This window comes from Pan troglodytes, chromosome 5 (assembly GCF_028858775.2).
Source record: "Pan troglodytes isolate AG18354 chromosome 5, NHGRI_mPanTro3-v2.0_pri, whole genome shotgun sequence".
NCBI lineage: Eukaryota > Metazoa > Chordata > Mammalia > Primates > Hominidae > Pan > Pan troglodytes.
Genome location: NC_072403.2, coordinates 8042665 through 8064829, shown reverse-complemented (window position 1 = coordinate 8064829; position 22165 = coordinate 8042665). Strand labels below are relative to the sequence as shown.

The following is a 22165-nucleotide window of genomic DNA, read 5'->3' as shown; positions in this document are numbered from 1 at the left end:
CAAGTTAGTAAATCACCCATCCACTTCTTATGCTAATGAAGTCAGTGTAAGGATCTGTTTAGATTTAGGAGTTGTCCTTCAATCAATTATGTCACCACATCGGGCATTCAGGCAGGGCCTAAGGTTGATGTTTATAAAGTACTTGAAAATTACTAGATAAAAGTATCTAAAGAAAAGAGAGCTGTCCTCATCATCATCAATGTTACGGATTGCTTTAGATGGTATACATGTTATTACAAGGTTTTCTTTTTCTGAATCTCATTCTTGCAGAACACATCTTACAACCACCTGGAGCCCTAAGATATGTTATTGTATAACATGTTCGTGATACTGTGCTTTAAAAAAAGTTTTTCTGAGTTGACCACCAAAATCTTTTACAGACATAGGCATTATGTAGCTATCTTTCTATTATTTAGGTTAAAGATGACAGTTAAATTCTGCTACTCCAGAACCATCAGTACAGCATTTCCATTTTGACCCTGGTTTTCACACTTTCCAAATATGCATTTCAATTTTGATGTTTTTAAAAACTGAGCTTATGTTGCTTTTCTCTATCTAATGGGATGTTTTTGTATCCTGAAGACATGAAGTTGCACTATGGCGATCTCACTGACAGTACCTGCCTTGTGAAGATCATTAATGAAGTAAAGCCCACAGAGATCTACAACCTTGGAGCCCAGAGCCACGTCAAAGTAAGCATTTTCATTAGGATTTCTCTGGCCGTGTTTCTGTGGCGTTCTGTATTTTACTTGTGTCTGCTGCTTCTCAGTGTAGTAATATAATCACTGTTCTTAGTCTTCAAGTTGAATTGTCAGTGTTAGTTTGAGTATTAATCCTAACTGAAGTACTCATAGATTTTTTAAAAGTCTCTTGTCTGTTATTAAACAATATAATAAAACCTTACCACTAATATTGGAATAGCAGTATTTGTTTATTTTGGGTTGTTCCCTGTAGCCATGAGGCCCATGGATGTGTTTTCTGCCATTTCAAATAACAGATTGTGAATTAAATGTTTTGTTAAAATGTTGGAAGATGTAACTAAGTAAAACCTTTATGTTAATATCAATTTTTGGTAGCGGCCAAATTACTGGCTGAGAGAATATTTTTGAGTCCCAATAATATGTTAAAATTAGCTGAATTAACTTTTTAATTGTGAATGGTAAAAATCATTGGAAGAAAGCTTTTTAGTCTCCCTCCTCCTCAGTGTGATATAGCCAATGTGGATTTTCCCCTCTATTCGCATTCTGGAAGGAATCACGGTAAACATCACAGGCCCATCCTTAGGGTTCTAGTGATCTGCCTAATTCAAGTTTTTTTTGCCGTGTCCTCCTGCTCACATGAATAAGTGAAATCTGAAGCCATGAATGATAGGAGTTCTATTTAGATACTTGTTCAGACAGGATGGTTAGTGGACCTGAGAAATAAAAGCAAGTAATTCTTAAGTTATAAAAGCCCCTCAAAAGTCCAGAAAATGTATGAGTTTTTTTTTTGTTTGTTTGTTTGTTTGTTTGTTTTTTTGCTATTTAATGAACAAGTACAGGAGTCTTAAGAAAGTTTTTCTTAGGTGATTGGCTGTTTTTCTGTATCCCCAAGTTTGCATAGAATGGAAGCTAAACGCCTATTCTATGTGCCTCTGCTTGTTTAAGGAAGAAATCATGAACTAGATAAAATGAAACCAAGTGGAGAACATGGTGAGAGAAACATAGCAATAAACTCAACCTTATACCTGATTGTCAGTCTTCATTATACGTATCTCTTTCAAATGTTAACCTTGAAGGATGGCTACATATTGATGAATGACGATACCTCATATCTGCCTGTGCTGTCTATGAAGAAACATTTTTCTTTTCTTAATCTGTGATGATTCTGTTCTATATCCAGACTTTCACCAAAGTCTGTGAAAGGTATCAGGGTCTTCAGGTTACAGCTTAGCTATTTTTCTAAATGATTCTCCATGTGTTTTTTCATTTTGGAAAGTCTCTTATGCATACTGTGTGCTTGAGAAATTACATCCCTTCTTTCCTATAGAGAAGCGGTGACTTTTTATCATTCCAGGAATGAAGACTTTATTTTTCCCTAATTGAGGTAGTCAGTCTATCTTCCACATTATAGTTCATCTGGCTGCTTCTTGACCTTCCTGACCAGCCATGAGAGTATCTTCCAGACAAAACAGAATGTTTTGGAATGAACATTCTGTTATTCAGTTTCCTTTAGATTAAGAAGTTTCCTTTGTAATCATAGATAGTTTATCACCTCTAGGAGCTAAAAATTGTAATGAAAGATGCAGAAAATTTTTATAAAGGTTTATTTATAGAAGACCTTCCCCTTGTCATTTAGTATTAAATGGGCTGATTCTTTCCTTTCCCCAAAACATATTTATAGTTCAGAAATATGTTATAGTTGGTTTTCTTAGTTGTAGTGATCATGATAGTGTTTTGTTATCATTCTGGTGTGGTTATACTGTAAGTAATAGAAATCATAGGCTATTGAGTTGGTTCCCTCTACATTGCTACACATGTGAAGTTTATCTTTTTTTATGGTATTTTGGCTGCTTTTCTTAACGGTTAGTTAATGGGCGGCAATGGCACTCTTCAGTGAGAATTTTGGTTTGTAAGGTCATTTAATCTTCCAACAAATATTTATTGAGTGCATACCTCATGCAAGGTGTCATGCATGGTACAGTACAAAACGCTGTGTCAGATACACCTCTGCTGTGGGGGTTTCAACTCTAGGAGGGGTGATTGGCACAAGTGTCTGACTCTTTAGAGGAGGGTAAGAGAGAACTTCCGTCTGAGGGTAGATGGATAGTGCGAGGCGGAACCGACACTGGCTCTGGTGTTGAGGTATAGAGAGGACAGTTACAGAGTTACAGACGTAGTGGGAAACTAATAGTTGAAACGGGGGTAATAATATGAGGCAAAGAGAAGTGGGAAAACTTGGTACATGTTTTCAGCATCATGAGCCTTCTAGATGAGCTGAGCAGAACCAGTATGAGGAGAAATGTGAGGTAAGGCCAGGTAGGAAGCTGGGCTGTGCCTGGGCAGCCTACCCATGTTTTGAACGGGGGAAGATATATTCAGTGATGACTTTTAGAGGTAAGAGTCTAGAGGTAGGGCTTAAGAAGAGCTAGGAAGTTGCTGGATGAGGATGGTGTCACTAGAAATGGGGGTGGGAGTGAGGAATGAAACAGGATGCCAGGTGGGGCTGATTCCTCTATGCACTGATGTGGTCACTAGAGAAGAGTTTGGAAACCCAGGGCTCCAGTGCCCAGGGGACCAGAAGGTCAGTAGAACCAGTACTAGAAACCGACATTCACGGAGGAACTTTTGGAGTGGGGTTGGAGAAATAAGTTCCCTTTTGGAAACATTTTACTGGCGTTACTTGAAGGACATTCAAGGGAAGCAGGCTATAAGGTAGCTTCAAATATGCTGTGAGTTTTGAGAGAGATCTAGGGTACAGAGCTGTATATTCAGCTCTTGAGGTCTTAAAGATGCCAAGTAGTAACTGGAGAAAGACGGGTAGAGGACTGAAGATTGAATCTTGGAAACAGGCTGATAGTGAGAGGGTGGGATGTGGACAAGTAGGGCTGATGACTGAAGTGGAGGAGGCAGAGGGTGGGATTGTGCCATGGCAGTCAAGAAATTGGGTCAGTGCAAGCAAGAGGGGATGAGGCTAGGAGAATGAGGACCAGGAAAAGTCACCGGCCTTGCCAGTTAGGCCAGCGAGGATTTGTGACGTTTTAAAGGAACATTTTAGTGACGTGACAGAAGAACTTGGCCAGCGTGCAAGGGGTTTAGAAGTTGAGAGGTTATGAGGGAAATGCAAATGGAATGCATTTTTTTCCAGAAATTTTTATGTAGAGGGACAAGAGAGAATATGATAGATAAAGCTTGTAGCATCATGTGTGGGTTGCCAGGCCTCTCTTCAGAATCCTTGATTCTTTAGGTCTAGGGTGGGGTCTTAGAACTTGCATTTTTAGGGTGTGTCCAGATGATGCCGTCCCTGGTCTGGGAACCGCACTTTGAGAACCCTTGTTCTAGTGTTTCAGGTTTCTTGGTTTATCCATATAGAATATGTTCCTTAAATGCTTTCTTCTTAGACCTTTGCCTTTAATATATAGGTTTTTGAGTTTGATGTAAAATAATCCTATTACTTACTAGTTAATGACTTAATGAGCTTTTAAAGCCCAAAACTACGTCTGCGGTCAGGAGTCATAAGAATGGAAAGCGAATTTGATATATGTTTGTATCAAAGTTCTTGATATTCAGAAACCTCTTTTTCTGAATTGTACATAGTCTGAGATAATAAATACTTCTCAAGTACTTAGTATGAACAGCTCCTCTTAGAATGTCCTTCGAAATCCCTGTTCTGTACCACTGTTTATGCTGTGATCTGTGGACAGGCTTCGTCATGGCCAGAGCGGGCGTGGGGAAGGGGCTTGGGGTGATGGCGCCATGTGATCACAGACTGCTCATCTGTCAGGTTGCTGGCAGCATGCTGCTGTGTTCCCTCACCTCTCCAGGGCTCTCCATGGTGGGTTGCAATTGTTTGTTTGTTTTCTAGTAGCTTGTTAGGGGAGGAATTAGGATGAAAAAATACATATTTTGTTTCTTATAGTTAATTTCTCTATATTAATCAGCTTTGTAGAATTTATTGTATTCATAGATATATTTAGACAAAAAAAGTTACTTCTGACAGTGTAATGTTTGCCATAAGATTAATTAAATTTCTTGTTATTTGGTTTGGTGTCCTTTTGAAAAAAGGTTCTAATATTAGCACATATTTGCATTTAATTTTGAATCCGTGACTTCTAGACTGGGTATTGTTTGTGTTGGCTTCTGTTTGTATGGAATAAAGTCTCCTATCACTCTCACTTCCAGTTAATTTGATGTGGGCTAGGGTATGCTAAAAGTAAGGAAAATAAAATAATAGGAAGTTGGTCTGGTTTCCTGTAGGAAACCAATGAAGATGAAATTGGTTCTTGGAATAAACCCACAGAAGTCTGGGAAATACTGACTGAAGACATTTTTCTGAATCATAAACAGAAAAATTATGACTCATGAAGTAGGTCATTGAAAGGCTGGTTTGATCTTATGTGGGAGAAAGTGAGAGATGACTGAAATGTACTAGTTATTAAAAGAAGTTAAACCTAGCATGATGACATCATCCAAGTAGGAACAAATTATCCAATGCATAGTCCTGCCCATTTGATGGAGAAAATGTTTTAGGAAACTGCTTTTTTGTTGTGGTTGTGTGGTTGGTTTGTTTGTGTATTTTTTGCTGTGTAAGTAATAGTGTTGCTTAATTGTTTAACTTTAATTGCTGTCCGGATTTTCGATTCGTCCCCCACGTCTTGGAGCTTCTTTAATAATCTTAATGTCATTTTCAAAGTAGTGGTGTTGGTGAGATCTTTCTACAGTGAACCTAGTGCAGTATTTCTTTCCTTTGCCTCACAAAGCCATGTTGGAATTGCCTTGATTTTTCTCAAAGAAATAACAGTTATTCCATCGTGGAATGTGTCTTTAGTGGAGACAGAAAAGTCACTTAGTCTTTTTTTTTAGTTTTGAAAAGGATTTTCAAATTCTTTCTCAGCGTTACAAACCATGAGTATGTCTTTCTTTCACTTTCTCTCACTCAGATTGAATAACCCATACTTTCTACTCCTTTTCTAACCCTTTAAATATCTGTATTACTTTCCTTTTCAAGTCTCTGTGTAAGTTATTTGTTTAATTTTGTTTCAGGACTGCTAGGAGGCATGAGTGCCTGGGAGGTACACTGGGTCATGACCATGTGGCAGGAGCTGAGATTTCCTCACATAGTTGTGCGGGACAAGTTAGCAGATTCTGACTGTGGAAGCCCCAAGGGGTTGAGTCTAAACACTCCTCCACGCGGGACTTCAAGCTTGGGATGCCAGTCAGGAAGCAGAGTTGATTGTGAGTCAAGGGGCCAGTGCATTAGTGACCTGGCACGAAGTTAGAATCTAGGAGGGATGAGACAGAAAAGCTAGTTAAAGGAATGGAGGTGGGAATAAAAATAGTCATGGGAATTAAATCTGTGGCCCCTGGGAAAAGGCCCAAGAAACTGAATTACCTAAGCTAAAGAATTGTCATCTCCAGTGACATTTTCCTGGTGGTTCTGAGAGTTGAAATCCATACCTTAATAGCTGACCCCCATATTCGTCCCCAGGAAGCCTGAACCTCTTGGGGCTGTTCTAATTGAGGGAGGGGGATGGGTGAACAAATACATTGGGAGAATTGCATTATGGGGGGGAAGGGCGGTTGGTGAAAGGTGGGAGTCTATAGTTGAACATCTGGTTAGTGCCTGACTAACCCAATTATAGAACAAAACAAAATTGCAACAGCGTGGCCCTTTACCGTGTAATTACAGTAAGGATAGGGGGTAGCCTATTAAAAACCCAGAGCAAACAGCAGAGAGGGACTGTTCTTCTGTGTTCTTGCTCATTCATTTATTTATTTTGGACCCTGGGGAGCCTGACAGGGAGGTGTGAGTAGAGCAGGAAAGTAAGGAGCAGGCAGGGAGCATAGCTATTGCTGTTAGAAGCAAAGAGAAGCTGTTAGAACATCCTTAAATGTGGATGAGGGCCTGGCCTGTGGCCCATACAATTGCATGTTAGCATTCAGTAAGTTAACATGTGTGAATACAGCCATCGGCCCTTTGCAGGCCCTGTGCCCAGAGGATGCAGCGGGGAGACATTATGTCCACTGCTGGAATAGACGACTGCCATGGGGCAGAAGAGGGGAATGTTCTCACAAGAAACTATGGTCCAGGCAAGGTTATCAAATCTCAGGGGTGCATATCACAGTTCCTGGGACACACTCTAAAACTTCATATCCAGGTCCACACCAGACCCTGGGTGTTGGACTTTTCTGTGGCTTAAAATCCTGGTCACGTCACATGCTCACTACACGACCCTAAGAGGGCACTTAGCCTTTTAATGCTTCTGTTTTTCTCATCCATGCAGCAAGCACCTGCCTTAAGCTGTGTTTCCTTAAGATGTGATTCTACCTGTGGGCCTATGTATGTGGACTTGACTGTAACTCTTTTTCCCTAGATATCTACTTGTCTCATTCCCTTAACTACACTCGAACTTAAGCATCAGCTTCTCCGTGAGGCCCCCTGACCATCCTGTCTCCAATAATATCTCTCCTGGGATTGGACCCTCACCACCCCAAGTCCTGATGAAGGAGGCAAGCAGTGAATGCAGTGGGCATGGGGGAAAGGAAATATGCATTGGCCGCTGTGTGTCCTCCTTCACTTCAGTCCCAGTGTGCTGCCTGCTCACAGTTCAGTCTAACTTGAGGCAAATTATCTAGAGAAATGGATGGGCTCAGGTTACATAGTCAACATATCCGTCTTTGCTGTTTCTGCCTGGGACTGAGGCCTGTCATTTGCCTTAGCTGCTGTTCGAAATGATTGCAAGAGTGTCTTCCTCATTCAAATAACTATTTCCTGCCACCAAAATGTTAACTTGTTATGATGTATTCTAAAGGAAAAAGTGATGTTTTGGATCCTTTGTTTTTTAATAAATGGGCTCTAGAATTCTAAAGTGGCAGAGATTTTGTCACAGAGCCAGCTCAAGCACTTATTTCACAGGTGCCCACCTGGACGTGCGGTTCATAAGTAGCCACACGCTACCTAGTCTCCAGCCCAGATATGATGCCACTCAGTCTTCCTGTCACACTACTAAGCTGAGAATACCGAGGCGGGCAGTATCGTTGAACTGTGAGGGGAAGATACCGCAGGACTCTGATGCTTTATATCGGACCTCTTGTCATTCCCACTGTTTACTACAGTGAAATGAAGTTTTGGTGCATTTGAGTTTGCGTTTAAAACATTGTTCTTTCCTTGCTGGAGGGAACTGGTTTTAATTAATACCATATGAAAGAGTATTTGAATAGCTAGAAGATCCCCAAATTCAACAATGCCAGGTGCAATGTTAGCACATCAGTGATACTAACATAAAATTAATATATATAATATATACGGACAACAGAAATCCTCGGTACTAACTCATCAGGAATGATAATCATCTTTTTGGTTAGGGTAGTACAATTTAATTCAATATAAAATTTAAAATTTTGAATATCTACACCATGGTGGTTTGTAAGTTAGCTTCCCTAAAAGCTATGGGAGGCAAATAATATTTGCTACAATTTCTTAATGAAGACGTTGTTAGAATGAGCAGCTTGTTCCTATTCATACAATTATTTTTAAATGAAATTGTCAAGTCAGTTATATAAGTATAATGTGAATTAACCTATTTTCTAAGATCTAAAAATAAATATTTCTGCTTTAGCACTGAAAATACATTTTTGTCCATATATTAGTGTACACAAACTGTAACTTCATATTGGGTCTCTGAAGATAACTTATTTTGCTTAGTATATTTATGAATCGATATAGCTTATTATGATGTTATATGAGTTTTAAAACTCATTTTTATCTTGTCATATGTAATTTTTAGATGTGCTCAGAGCAACATAAATCACTCTATTTTAAAACTCATTGTTATCTTGTCAGATGTAATTTTTAGATGTGCTCAGAGCAACATAAATCACTCTAGTTTGTTAGCAAATTATGAATGTTCAAATAATAAAGATTCCTTATGAGCAGAATGCTTTACTTGTTAAAGAGCAGTGAGTACTTTGAAAGCCTGAGGATTAATAAGGTATGTTTGCATTTAGACCTAATATCTCTGCATACTATAGTGCATTTTGTGTCTAGAAGAATTAGCTCTCTTACAGGTACAGTGAGTAGGTGCTTGGAGCAAAGACTGGATGCTTTTAATCTCTGTGAATAGGTGGTGTGGATGGAACAAACCTCTACGGTCAAGTAATGTTACAGTTTTGTTTGTTTTTGTTCTACAAGCTCCCATTTCTTTCTGATCAGTCCTGTTGTCCCTTCACCTGTGTGGACACAGCCCCCGTGATAACTTAATACAGTTTGTAACCACTTTTATTTGTTACAGGGCAAAATTGCAATACAAAACCTTTTTCATTTTATAATTTCATGTTTAGGTTTATAATGAATAAACACCACGATTGTAAATATGACTAGTTTATCCCATGGTTCTTAGGAAGAAGTTGAGCATTTTTGACTTTGTATTCATCAGGGTAGGCAGAAGTGTATGCTGTTGGTGGGTACCTGTGTGTCATCTGGCTCAAATTCTTCTTGGAAGCCTGTTGTAGATTTGAGCAATTGAATTCAAATCTAAAACCACTTAAAAAGTCCTTTATAGTCCATTAAGAATTTATATGAGAGAGAACACTCTATGAAAGTTCTCCTCTCCCTGTTCAAACAGATTGTTCTGTTTTATTAGAGCTAGGTGGTATTGTAATTTTGATAACAGCTAATAATGTTTGGAATTTTGCTCATAATTAATTAGTGGACCACACAAAGCTATGCTTGTTGGGTTTTTCACCCTTAATGTGTTTATAAATAGTGGCTTGTTTACTAAATAAAATCCAGAGTAGCATTATTTTAGTATTGCAACATTATTTTATATATATTAAGCTAAAATTAATACAAATAGCTAAATGAACATATTTACCATAATATTAATTTCTAGATGCTATTTATAAAAATGGTGGGTAAAGAGTAAGTTAGTAAATATACTGTGAGTAAAACTTTTCCTTTTTTTTTTTTGAGACAGAGTCTCGCTCTGTCACCCAGGCTGGAGTGCAGTGGCACCATGTTGGCTCACTGCAATCTCTGTCTCCTGAGTTGAAGCAATTCTCCTGCCTCAGCCTCCCGAGTAGCTGTGATTACAGGTGCCCACCACCACGCCCAGCTAATTTTTGTATTTTTAGTAGAGACAGGGTTTCACCATGTTGGCCAGGCCGTTCTCCATCTCCTGACCTCAGGTGATCCACCCGCCTTGGCCTCCCAAAGTGCTAGGATTACAGGTGTGAGCCACCTTGCCCGGCCAGGATTCTTAATTAGATTACAGTATGTAATTTACATAAATTAAGGTGAAGACATAAATACTTTGTTTAATACCATAATGTATCTCCCCCACCCCCAAAATTTGTATGTATATTTAAAAAAATGAGACTTAATACCTCTTTTAAAATGCATAGTAAAGCTTGATATTAAATATGATTTCTACTTTATCCTTACATATGGTGGAGTTTATAAAATTTGCCTTGTTAAAGTTGGATCCTTAAAGTTAGTACGGTAAAATAAAATGAAATCTTTTCTAGTTCAAAAAATGTAATGCGTAAGAATTTTTTCTGCTACTTTGTACTGTAAATCATTAATTGGATACCTTACCAGTGCCAGCAAGAAATAAATCATATGAAAATGGTTTGAATGTATCAGATTTCTATTTTTTGAAAAATGTCTAAGTTCGAAGATGAATGATTAGTAGGTATCACTTTTACTTTTTGAAAAATGACAGAATATGTTCGTAGTTTGGAAATGTTAATTTAAAATGTAATCCACAACAAATTTAAATTTGCTTTATTTATAGAAACTATGCATCAAGCCTTGGTTTGGCATGTTACAACTCTGTTAACAGTTTATCATTAAGAGACTGATTCTTTAGAAAATATTGCACCCTGAAAGATTAGCTCAGCTTGTGTATGGTTCTAGTGTTGATAATTAAAGTGAAATGTTTGCCAGAGAAGAGGAATATTGTGTTGATAGCAATTATGCAGTTATTCTAAATGGGAGTTGATAGAGAAGAGGCAGTAGTTTCGCACTTCTTATGTTGTTTGGTATATCAGGGTAAAAAAACCTGTTCCTGAGTTTCTTTTCTACTCCCATTCCATATATTTCATTGGTGCCAGGTTTTTATTTTTTTAATATATAACAGTAAAGTCTTTTAGAAATTAGTGGTATTGACAAACCTTTTAGGACATTCTTCAAGACTATCAACCCACATTATTAGTACTGATGGTAAATAACCAGTCTTTACCCTGAGTGCATGGATTAATTGTTAAATGGTGTAGGGGACAGGGTTTTTTTGTTTGTTTTAACATTCCCATATGGCTCACACTAGAGTGCCTTTCTGTTTGTTTGACACTAACATATCTTAGGACAATTCAGAGCCAGTATGGTCAGTCCTAAAGGGGAGGCTGAGAGGCTCTTTAGTGTGGTCTGATAGATTTCTCCATCTTCCCTAGAGAAGAAATGTTTGAATATTTGACAGAGGTTAGTTGATTATTATGTCACAATATTTGAGTTATTGGTTGTTTACATAATGTGTGTAAATAATTTTTTCATCTGTTTGCTTTGCATTTGCTTTATATTAAATATTAGGAAAGTGTTTTGGTTTAGTGATCATTTCTTTTTTATTTTATTTTATTTTATTTTTTTTGAGACGGAGTCTCGCTCTGTCACCCAGGCTGGAGTGCAGTGGCGTGATCTCCGCTCACTGCAAGCTCCGCCTCCTGGGTTCACGCCATTCTCCAGCCTCAGCCTCCCGAGTCGCTGGGACTACAGGCGCTTGCCACCACACCCGGCTAATTTTTTGTGTTTTTAGTAGAGACGGGGTTTCACCATGTTAGCCAGGATGGTCTCGATCTCCTGACTTTGTGATCTGCCCGCCTCAGCCTCTCAAAGTGCTGGGATTATAGGCGTGAGCCACCGCACCCGGCCAGGTTTAGTGATCAGGCCAGGTTTAGTGATCATTTCACTCTATCATTTGGCAAGATATTTAGATTGCAATTTAGCAAAAATTAATTTATCTTATTGGAATTATTTACTTAAGTGACTTAAAATTTCAACTTTTGTTTTTCAAGCATAAGTTCATCAAATTTGCCAAATTAAAATTTATCAACAGCAATAATGGAAAAAATCTATTGGTTATGTTCCATAATATTATGTTAAATAATGTACCTTCAGTCATTTTTCAGTTTTATAAATTTGCTTCACAGAGAAAGAAATGGAAATTTGCAATAAGCTTTACATTTGTGTAGGGAAGCAAATTATCCCTAAAGCTTCCTTCTTCATCCCTCTAGATTAGAGAGACATGATTGTTTTTAAAACAGAGGAAGTTTCTGGTGTGTTTAAGAATGTTGTGCTCTTTTATACACATAGATGGCAGCAAAGAATTAGACAAAGGAAGTGAACCTTGCAGTTGTAGTGAAAGATGAGTGACAGTACAAACTGACTCCATCAGCATAGCTGCCTGTGTCTCATACTTAAACATAAAATAAGAAAGAAAGCTACTATTGATAACACAAGAATATAGGAGAACGAAGAAGGCTCTGAGAAGCTGTAATACACTGAATTTCTGGACAAATCCCAGGTGGGGAAGCTTAATCTTGTAAGGTATGTCATTCACTCCTGTAAGATGATTGAAATCAGCTAAGATAATATGCATGTCAAAATAAAGAGACAGTGAAGGGCTGAGGGGCAGTAGGGCCAGAGGGAAGTAAAAGAGAAACCACGCACAAGTTGCAGCGGCAAGCAATAGCCTGCTGCCTGCGGGCACTGTGGAGTTTGGCCTGCATGTCTCCTTTTTAGTTAAGCAAGTTACAAAGAGGAAATGTCAGTCCACGAATCAGGCAAACATTCCCTGGGAACGTTTGCTCAAATGTCAGCATTTTAGAAAACAGAACTGTAGTCTATTATGGTTCAGTCCCCATACTGGGTTTGCTGTTAAGTGCACAAGTACAAATATATTGCTTAAGAATGCATTTGCTATTAACAAGTCATTTTATGTCTTAATTAACATTCCTAAATAATGACATAATCACTATAAAAGATGACAGTCATCATTATAATTAATATTTAATATGTGTGTGCTTCCGAGGACCTTTCTGTGGCTTCTCACAAATTTCCAAGGTAATTTTCAAGTTTTAGAATTGCATTTGGTGAGATCACAGTCATGAGGATCTAATGAAGTAGAATCATATTTAGTAGAAACTGAGATTCGGAAGTGAGTTGTAGAAAAGCAATTTGTTAACATGTCCTTAACAATCCTATCACCTCAGTATCTTACTAATTATAAACGAAATAAGGGCTTCTTAATGCCACTAGAGTAATGCTAACATTGTTTAGGAAAACATTTCTCCTACCCTCTATTTTTTTTCTGGTCTACTCTCAGGAATTTTAGTACCACAGACTAATCTCTGGGTCACAGAATTTATTCTAAAGGTGTGTGTAACAACATGCTTAAAAGCAGTATCTGGCAAGTCTCTCTTGTGACAGCAACGTTATTTCTCACATAATTATTTTCTTAGTAAATTTGATATCTTAACAACCCCTTCCCTCATTTCTGAGTTCAAAAAATAACACTTAATATAATTTATTTCTCATACTTAATAAAAGCTTACTTGAGAGTATATTGCCATTCATCCTCTAGCTGCTTCCCCCAAATGAGGTTAGAAGGGAATGCGGTTTGCGAGGGTATAAGGTGGTTTCCAGCATCGTTCGCTGTGTACTGTAATGGGCCTCAATGTTGTTTTAATGAAGCATTAAACATATTCTGGCTGTTGCTTGTTACTTATTAATGATTAATTGGTTATACTCTGTCATATCAGTAGAAAAAGAAGATATGTATGTAGTTTTTCTGTTTTAAGCAGTCTACTGTGTTAACTTCAGTTTGTATGCACAGATATTATCTGTGTTACCCTAATATTTTTAGTAGTGTAGGCGGTTTGAAAACAAGGACAAAGAAAATTCTGATGTCTAAACACATAATCCTGCAATTTTGTGAATTTTTAATTTAATTAATTAAATGGAATTTTATAAGTTGAACTTTCATTATCATATATTTCTTAAAACCAGGGTGTAAGATAATTGAATTAGTCACAATTACATAAACATTTCTTTATAGGTCATTTTTGAGATAGCAAATGGGTTTTAGATTAAAAGGTTGTTTAAAAACAGCTTTTAATCAGAATATAATATGTTTTGCAGGTGACTGCGTACTTTTTCTTACACTTTTAGCCCCTCTTTGGCAGTCATTAGATTTAGACTGTGACTTTCTTAATGCAATAACATCGTGCAGATTATTTATGTGACCTTTTCACTGCCACGGTTTTCATTAAACGGACAGTATTGCAACACCATTTCCTTCAATTGCTTGGTTTCAAAAGAATTGTGTCTCAAGCAGGCAAATCTAAGTGATTTGTGTTGCTTACTAACTGGAGAATATTGTTTTAAAACTTTTTTTAAAAACCAACATATTAATTTTCTTCATTTTAGCACTAGAACATTTATTTTCCTTGACAATATTTTATAAATATTTTGCATGAATAATTAAATGTTGGATAATTAATAACATTTTTTTCAATTTGCTTATAATTTTTAAATGGGCTTTTAAAAATGATACACTTTATAGTTTTTGATGCCCTTTTTAAAGTCTAAAAACAGATTTTGTATGAATTATAGGGGACTTCCATGTTTTATTGGCATTTTATAACCAATTTTAATTTATGATGGCTTTACATTTGTTTACGTGACTACATCTTACAAAATCTTAGATATTTGAAAAATTTCCAGTGTAGTATAATAGCTTAAGTAACACTTGCCTTGTTTGTCTTTCTTACTTACTTTAACTTTCACATAGTTAATTAAGTAGCATTCCTGTTGATTAATAAACTAGAGCGCACACTGTTGTTTGAGGTTAAAATACCAAAGTTTTGTGCTTATGATACTTAGATTTTCCTTTATGTCCAAATTGTCCTTTCTTTTATCTGATGTAAAATATTTAAACATATATAGATACTTTGAAAATTATTTAAATTGATAGATGATTGCATGTAATCACGAAGTATATTTTCTCATGTGGGCATTGTTTTTCAATGAAGTGTTAATCGTTAGTGGAAAAATTTGTGTAATATAAATGCCCTAAAGTTCAATTTTGGCGCTAAATTTAATTGCCTTTTTTTCCCCACAGGTTGTGTCTTTATTTTAGATAAACACGTAAGTTCATAAATGTATTGCTCATATTTCGTCTTTCTTGAGGAATCGTTTCAGATAGATTTGATATACTTTCTCTCATTTCGTGGGAGATTCTTTTCTCTTTCTCTCAGTTTCTAACTGGAGATTCCACTTATCAGGTTGAACCATCTTACATGATGATGATTCTTGGTGGTGCAACTTTGTTGGCACAGGATCCAGAGACTAATCCATAAAGCAGTTACTGGATTTCCAATGTGTGAAATAGTTTGTCCCTTTTTCTTGTGTTTTTTCTTCTGAAAAGCTTTACTGAAATTTCATTTTTTATTTTCTCTCTTTTTTTTTGTTTTTTGTTTTTTTAGTGTTTTTTTACCATGCTACTTATGAAAGAATTTCATAAGAACTTTCCCAAGTTCTATCACTTGGGAAAAGATGTGTTTTAACTACAACAGAAACATCCCGGTTAAACCCTTATCTGGTCAGAGATTTTTAGTTCCTAGCCAGTAAAAAACTGTTTTTTATAATGTAACATAAATTACATACTAAATTATTACTTTCAGTAAAAACTTTTCAGTAAAATTTTGACACTTAAATGCTCACTTTAAAAAAAAAATCTCAGTAATGTCAGGTCATAGGCACCTGAAATGTTTAATACAAAAATTGCAATATCTGTCATAATAACATAGAAGTTAACAGAGTTTTGACTAATCTTACTCATTTTTTTGCATTCTTACAGAAAATACTAGTACAATTGTAACCTTTAGTGAAATTAGTTCTTTGTAAGAATTACATTTCTATATGTAAAACAACTATAAAAAGAGTGCCAAGATTTAATGCGTGCCTTCACTTTTCGGGGACGTTTTATTTTTCCCACTGTAAGTAATCTTAATTCCAGATGTTAGCACATGACATTTTGTGTAGTGCCCCATCACATGTTTGAGTTTTTTTAACATTAGCTCTATGATCTGATGCTGTGTATACTATCTTGTCTCGTCAGTGATATAGATTTTGTTGCTGTCATTTAGTTTTTATTAATAGTCTTCCATTTGTATTAGTCAAACTTAAAGGCATATGTTTGTTGCCACATATAAAATATTTTACGGAATAATCTGTAGTTTATTTACATTGTATTGTGACTTTAGACCTTTCTAGTACAGCTTTATAAAATAAAATAGTTGGTTGCATATAGAGGTATCTTATTGAAACATCAGTGTAATGATAAAAATATTAATTGTTGTAATGTATAGGACATTAGAAGAACACAGATGTGGCCACCTTTTGAAAACTTAGAAGTTATTTATCTCATAGGAATTTGTAATAATTCCAAAAGATAACTATAGGGTTGACACATGGAATGACGATTTCACTATATTGGCAATTTATTTACATTTCTTTAACCCAATTTTAATTGTAATTCATTGATTTATATTTTTGATTGGTATATTGAAATATAAAACCTTCTAAATTCTAACTAGCACAGGGTACTTTTTCTTTGTGATGTGAAATTAAGGGAATTAATCTTGTCAGAATTTTTATAATCATGTAAAACAAACCTGTGAGGAAGACACATAGTCTCTCTGGGCCTCAGTTTTCCCATCTGTAAAATAGGATGTGAGGCTTTGGGAAATAGGAAAGAGTTATGCTGTATGTTCTCCAAGATCTCCTACAACCCCAAAATTTCATGATTGTCCAATTTGTTTTTGAAGTGGTATTGTGCTTATCAATATAAATTACATGTCCTGTCTAATGAAAACATCAGAGTTAAATAAAACCTAAGGATGAAAAGTTCAGTTTCTTTTAAAAATCATACTTTTTGGGAGAAACAATTGTCAGATATTGGCATATAATGGTTTTTCTCAAGAAATATTTAAAATCTTTATATAAAGTTATCTTGCACCTTTTTAAAAACTTAATGCAGAATAGTGGAAATTCTGGGATGGAAAAGGCATTATATTTTATTTTGTCAGAAAGTATAAATTAAAGTTGAATGCTGTATAAGCTTTTGGTCATACTGTTAATATGGAAATATCTTATCTAGAGAAAATTAGTATGTGAATATTTTCTATAAAATAGAAATCTGAATGAATAAGTTGATTTGCTGAGTGTTCTTACAGGTAAATAAATATACATGAACTTCCATGAAATGATTCTGAGGCATGTAAATAAATTTAGGTGCCAGTGTTAATTTTCTACATTTAGCTTTGGTATTTATTATAATTTACAGACAATTATAGTAGAACCTGTTGTGCCCCAAAATTGCTCACCAGGGAAAAATACAAACAAACCTGTTTCATGCCGTAACTATATTGACTGTATAGGATGTGATTATGAAAACTAAGCTTCTTAATACTGTACTTTCACTCAAGTACAACTTTCCAGAAATTTCTATTTAACGAATTGATGCTTTTTTGTGGGGAAGGGGAAGTAGCCGTTTGGAGAAGTAGTTAAGTTTAAAACACATATTTGATTTGTATAATAATAGACCATTATTGGCTGCTGTAGTAAATGTATGCTAAATGAGAGTTTATAATGTAAAAATAGTGGTTAAACGTAGATGACTTAGAGAACAAAAAGTAAATGTTTTAAAAGTGTATCTTTATAAGAGACAGTATTGTAGTATCCCAAGCACAGCACAAATTCCACCTATAGCAAAAAAAAAATAGTTAAAAGTTTTAATTTTCAAAGTGTTCTTTTTTTGTTAATTTTTTACTTGAATAAGGGATTTCTGTTGATTTGTAGAGTTTCTAAAAGTCAAAGAAAAATACTTATATAATAATAAAACTTTTCATCTTAACTGTCATTGTATTTAAACCTTGGATTCCCAAGTAAAAGATTCCAGGATTCATAGCTAGTATAGATTCAATTATTTTAAAGCCATCCAGATTCCATTTTCAATTTAGTGGCATTTCATACTGTCAAGGTGGCAAACTTGTTCCTAAGTTAGTTTTTTTAAGCTTATTATCAGCCATATTTTAACCCCAATTGACATTCCTAAGAGGTTTACTCCGAGCTTTTATAAGTTTCTTTATATGTCTTGTGGAAATTTTCAGTTCAGTGCAGGGTTTGCTTTAAGTGTTTCTCAACTAAGCGTATAAAAATTAGACTTTTTCTACCTTTTATGAAATTACCATAAGGATTTAAGATTTTGTTTCTAAATAAAGTTATAAACTATGTACAAATTCTTAGATTGGTGTTTATCCTTGTTAATCTATAATAGCTAAAAATATTTCAAGTAGATTACTTTCTTTGTTACTAAATTTTCCTTATTTGAAGAGTAATTATAAAAATAATTTATGTGGCTGGGTGCGGTGGCTTACGCCTGTAATCCCAGCACTTTGGGAAGCTGAGGCAGGTGGATCGACTGAGGTCAGGAGTTTGATACCTGCCTGGCCAACATGGCGAAACACCATCTCTACTAAAATATAAAAATTAGCCGGGTGTGGTGGTGGGCACCTGTAATCCCAGCTACCGGGAGGCTGAGGCAGGAGAATCACCTGAACCTGGGAGACGGAGGTTGCAGTGAGTGAGCCGAGATTGTGCCACTGCACACCAGCCTGGGCGACAAAGAGATTTCGTCTCAAAAATAATAATAATAATAATATTATGTGTAATTTTCTTATTGTCCCAGTTTAGTTTTTTTTTTTTTTTCTTAAAACTAACATAAGGGAGTATTGAAACAGCTTTATAGTTTGTTTTCACATGCTTTGGTAGTTTGAAAGGTTTTTTGTTTTGTTTTGTTTGTTTTTATAGTCATGGTACTAAATTTAGAAAGTACCTGCAAATAAATTCTATTTAATGGTAACCATTTATTTATTTGACATGTTTCTTTTGTTTGTCACTATCCTAACCATGTAGACTGGTAATTGCCTTGCTACGAGAAGATCCTAGTCTTTTCTACAGTCAAACAGCTAGGTTTTAGGGCGGAACTGGAGCCTGGAGTAAAGGCTCACTTTCTTAACTCTTCACTGGGAGCTAAAGCTCTTCTTCCCGTGGCCTCTCCCTTGCTTTGTCAGACTATGACATGGATGGATTGCTTGGAATTCTTTCAAAGCCTTTCCTGTGTAATAATGATGGCAAAGATTTCAGGCATTTGTCAAGGGCCACTAGCATGTGTGTGACAGCAGTTTAAGGGGGGAAAACAGTGGATTTATTACTAATAAAATATTAAAACTCTTATATTTAAAGCCAGGCATAATTTACATTCAGTTTCACCCCTCATCGTTTTAGCTGTCCGTTTTCTACTTAAGCTACACCCTCTTTCTCTTCCCAGGAGCCCTCATCCTCCTCTTTGCCGCCCCCGCACCACCATCTCCTTCCCTAGATAGGTGATGATGCTCAGTCGCCGAGGGGCTTTGACTAGAACCATCTGTTCTACTCTCTCTCACGAACAACAGACAAGGCATTATTCTGTGGGGGCTTGTGTATACAATTATCTACAATAATAAAATATAAAACTACAGAGTGTTCAGATTCCAAAAATTCAGTGATCTGTAACAGCTTCCTTTGGGTGTCTGGGTGTTCTTGTAAGTCATTTTTTCATTTATTACCTGGAATGTGCAAACTTTTTTTTCTTTTCAAATATATTTTCTATATATTTTTGTACAGCATATCATTAAAATGATACCTGTTGAGTTCACATTGTCTGTTAGTATATATACATATTATATATCTGTCTTTAGTGACTATATAAAAAAGACAACTATTCTTTGACTCTTAAATACATGGGCATTTTTATATATAAAATTTGCAATCACTAACTTAATTAGTCTCTAGATGTGTCTGTGTACACATACATATAATATACGTACACACAACTAAAATATAAAGTCGATGTTGGCTTTTTGTGTCATGTGTTCATTGTGACTTGTTTGGAATTTTAGTGAGATAACTGTACTTGGAGCTTTTATCCATCTGTTTGAATGGAGAACCTCCCTTTTTGGCATAGGTCAAATAGGTTTTCACTGACCCCAAGCTAGTGAGAATTGTTTTTTTCTATTTGCTTTTGATTAGTCCTAGAATTACTGAGTAATATGTGGACTTCCCAGCTAAAGAACCTATTTAAATGTTTTTTAGAACTAACTATGCCGATTGAATTGTGTTTGACCTACTGACAGCTGTTACTTAGCTTGTCATTCTCCTTAAAATGGCAAATCATTAATGTAGTCCTTTCCACTACATTAGTTAACATAAAGTGTCTTATTTCTGAAATAGACACGGTGAATGTTTCCCTGACGAGGTTGTGCTTAAACAGTGTTCAAGTTTGTAAATATGTTGTTTTCTGAAACAAAAACAAATTCTAGTAATAAAAACAAATTAAATATATATGTTTTTACTTGGAAATCATAAAATATAGTTTATTTCTCTGTACAGGTCCCTGCTTTAAGACACTGGATGTATAAAAACAAATCACATGGATATTTACTTCTTTCATTTCACGCCTCTTTTTAATAAACTTTCTGTTTCACATCATTAAAATTAAGATCTACCCTTTTACTCTGCAAACTGGAGGAGAGTTATATAATGTCATAGCTGTACCTCTAATTAATAATGGGGTTGAACTCACTTTATAGATTTAGAAATTCTGGCGTTTCTTTCTGTCAAATGCCTCTTCCTATCCTTTGTCCATTCAGTTTTTATTGCTAATTTGTAGGAATTCCTATTAACTTTTTATCAGGTATATATGTTGCAGATATATTCTTCCAGTTGTCACTTCTATGCTTGCTCTATCTGTGATGTCCTTCACAGAACGTAAATCTTAAATTTCATTGAGGTCAAACCTCTCTCCCCCTTTTTTGAGGGGACTTAACTTGAGAATTCTTCTTTTGGATAGCATACTTTCCACAATTGGTGGATGTCTTTCAGCTTCTTTAAAAGTTGTCATCCAGCACATTAGATATATCATTGAAAGGGTTTATATGCTAGATTGAGTTTATGTTCAAATGACTTCCAAGGTTTCATCCAACTCTGCAATTCTAAGATTCCCGTATATTAAAGAGAGATTAAAAATAAAGTGCTCTGTCTATAAAATCTACATCACATTTGCAAGAAACACTCTGTATTTCACTGATTCTGCAACACCGATTTTCAGATGCATCATTATTTTATGTACCGTTAGGAAAGCACAAGCTCTTCTGATTAAACTATGACTCAACTCTTTTCTCACCACTGAGATTCTTAATATTTTATACTTATTGATAAGCTTATTTAGATTTACTGAGACATGGATTTGTATCATTTTACTCTTGGGTATATGTCTAAAACACATAGCAAAATGAATTGATTACTTTGCAGGAAAATACGGAATTGTAGACATCCGTCAAGTGGCAGATGTTCTTAAGTTAATACAAGTTTGTGCCCCACTGAGTATTTTAGTTACTTTCTATGTTTAACTTTTTATTACTGAACTATAGTGTCATTAAGCTTAAGATGTGTAATACCTGAAGCATGCACTATTTAACTCAAGTAACTGGCATTAACAGTGATGATCAGGTGTGCACGTGATCAGGCAAGGACAACTACACCACTGCAACCTGGCCGACTGCGATTGTAAGGTACCACCTGATTTTGGGGATAATAGAATATGAGAATATGTACGGCATTCTGTGCTATATTGTAAACCTGGGTGCACGTGTTTAGTGTTTTGGGGGAGTGTGGCATCTGCTCCACAGTTTCTAGAGAAAATAACCATTCGTTTGATTCTTAGTGAGAAAATTTCATAGAGAATCATTTCATTTTCAGTGTTGGTATAGTTGTGCTTCCCATACTGTGCCTCCGCTGGTTTAACACATCAAGAAATGTAGCAGCTGGAAGAGATTTTGCAGGTGTCTATGCTTATCTTTTATATAGTGCAGGGGTCTTTTCTGTAGCTTCCCTGACCACATGTAAGAGTTAATGTGTGCTTCCGTATGACTGCCTTTGCTAGGAGCCTGATCTATATTTGGGCTGCTTTCTGGTGAGAAAAGTCTTCCTTATATTGAACCCAAATCTGCTTCTTTCCAGTCTCTATACCATTGATTTTAACTCCCCTCAACCCCTAAACTGCACCAAATATGCCTACCCACTTCTTAGGTAACTTCTCCTTTAAAATGTGAATGTTATTCTTAAATCTGCTCCTTTTTTTCCAAGTACTTAGTTCATGACTGTCCTTTATAGAATGTGGTACTGAACACGGTATATGGCACGACCGTCTTCTCTTTTCAGCAGTCTAGAATTGTATTTGCTTTATTGGCAGTCATGCCATGCTGTTGAGTGACAATTACAATGCCTGCGTTTTCCTCAGATATTTGGTCTC

At 35.9% G+C, this 22165-nt stretch overlaps 1 protein-coding gene across 5 annotated transcripts in view; it reads left to right on the top strand.

The window, feature by feature from the left end:
• Positions 1 to 22165, top strand: part of GMDS (GDP-mannose 4,6-dehydratase) — a 679307-nt gene that overhangs the window by 129755 nt on the left and 527387 nt on the right. For all 5 annotated transcript variants that reach the window (XM_063812047.1, XM_016954803.3, XM_016954804.3 and 2 more), the window contains exon 4: positions 583 to 692. In XM_063812047.1, the coding sequence (XP_063668117.1) occupies positions 583 to 692 (110 nt within the window). The remainder of the gene's footprint in view (positions 1 to 582; positions 693 to 22165) is intronic.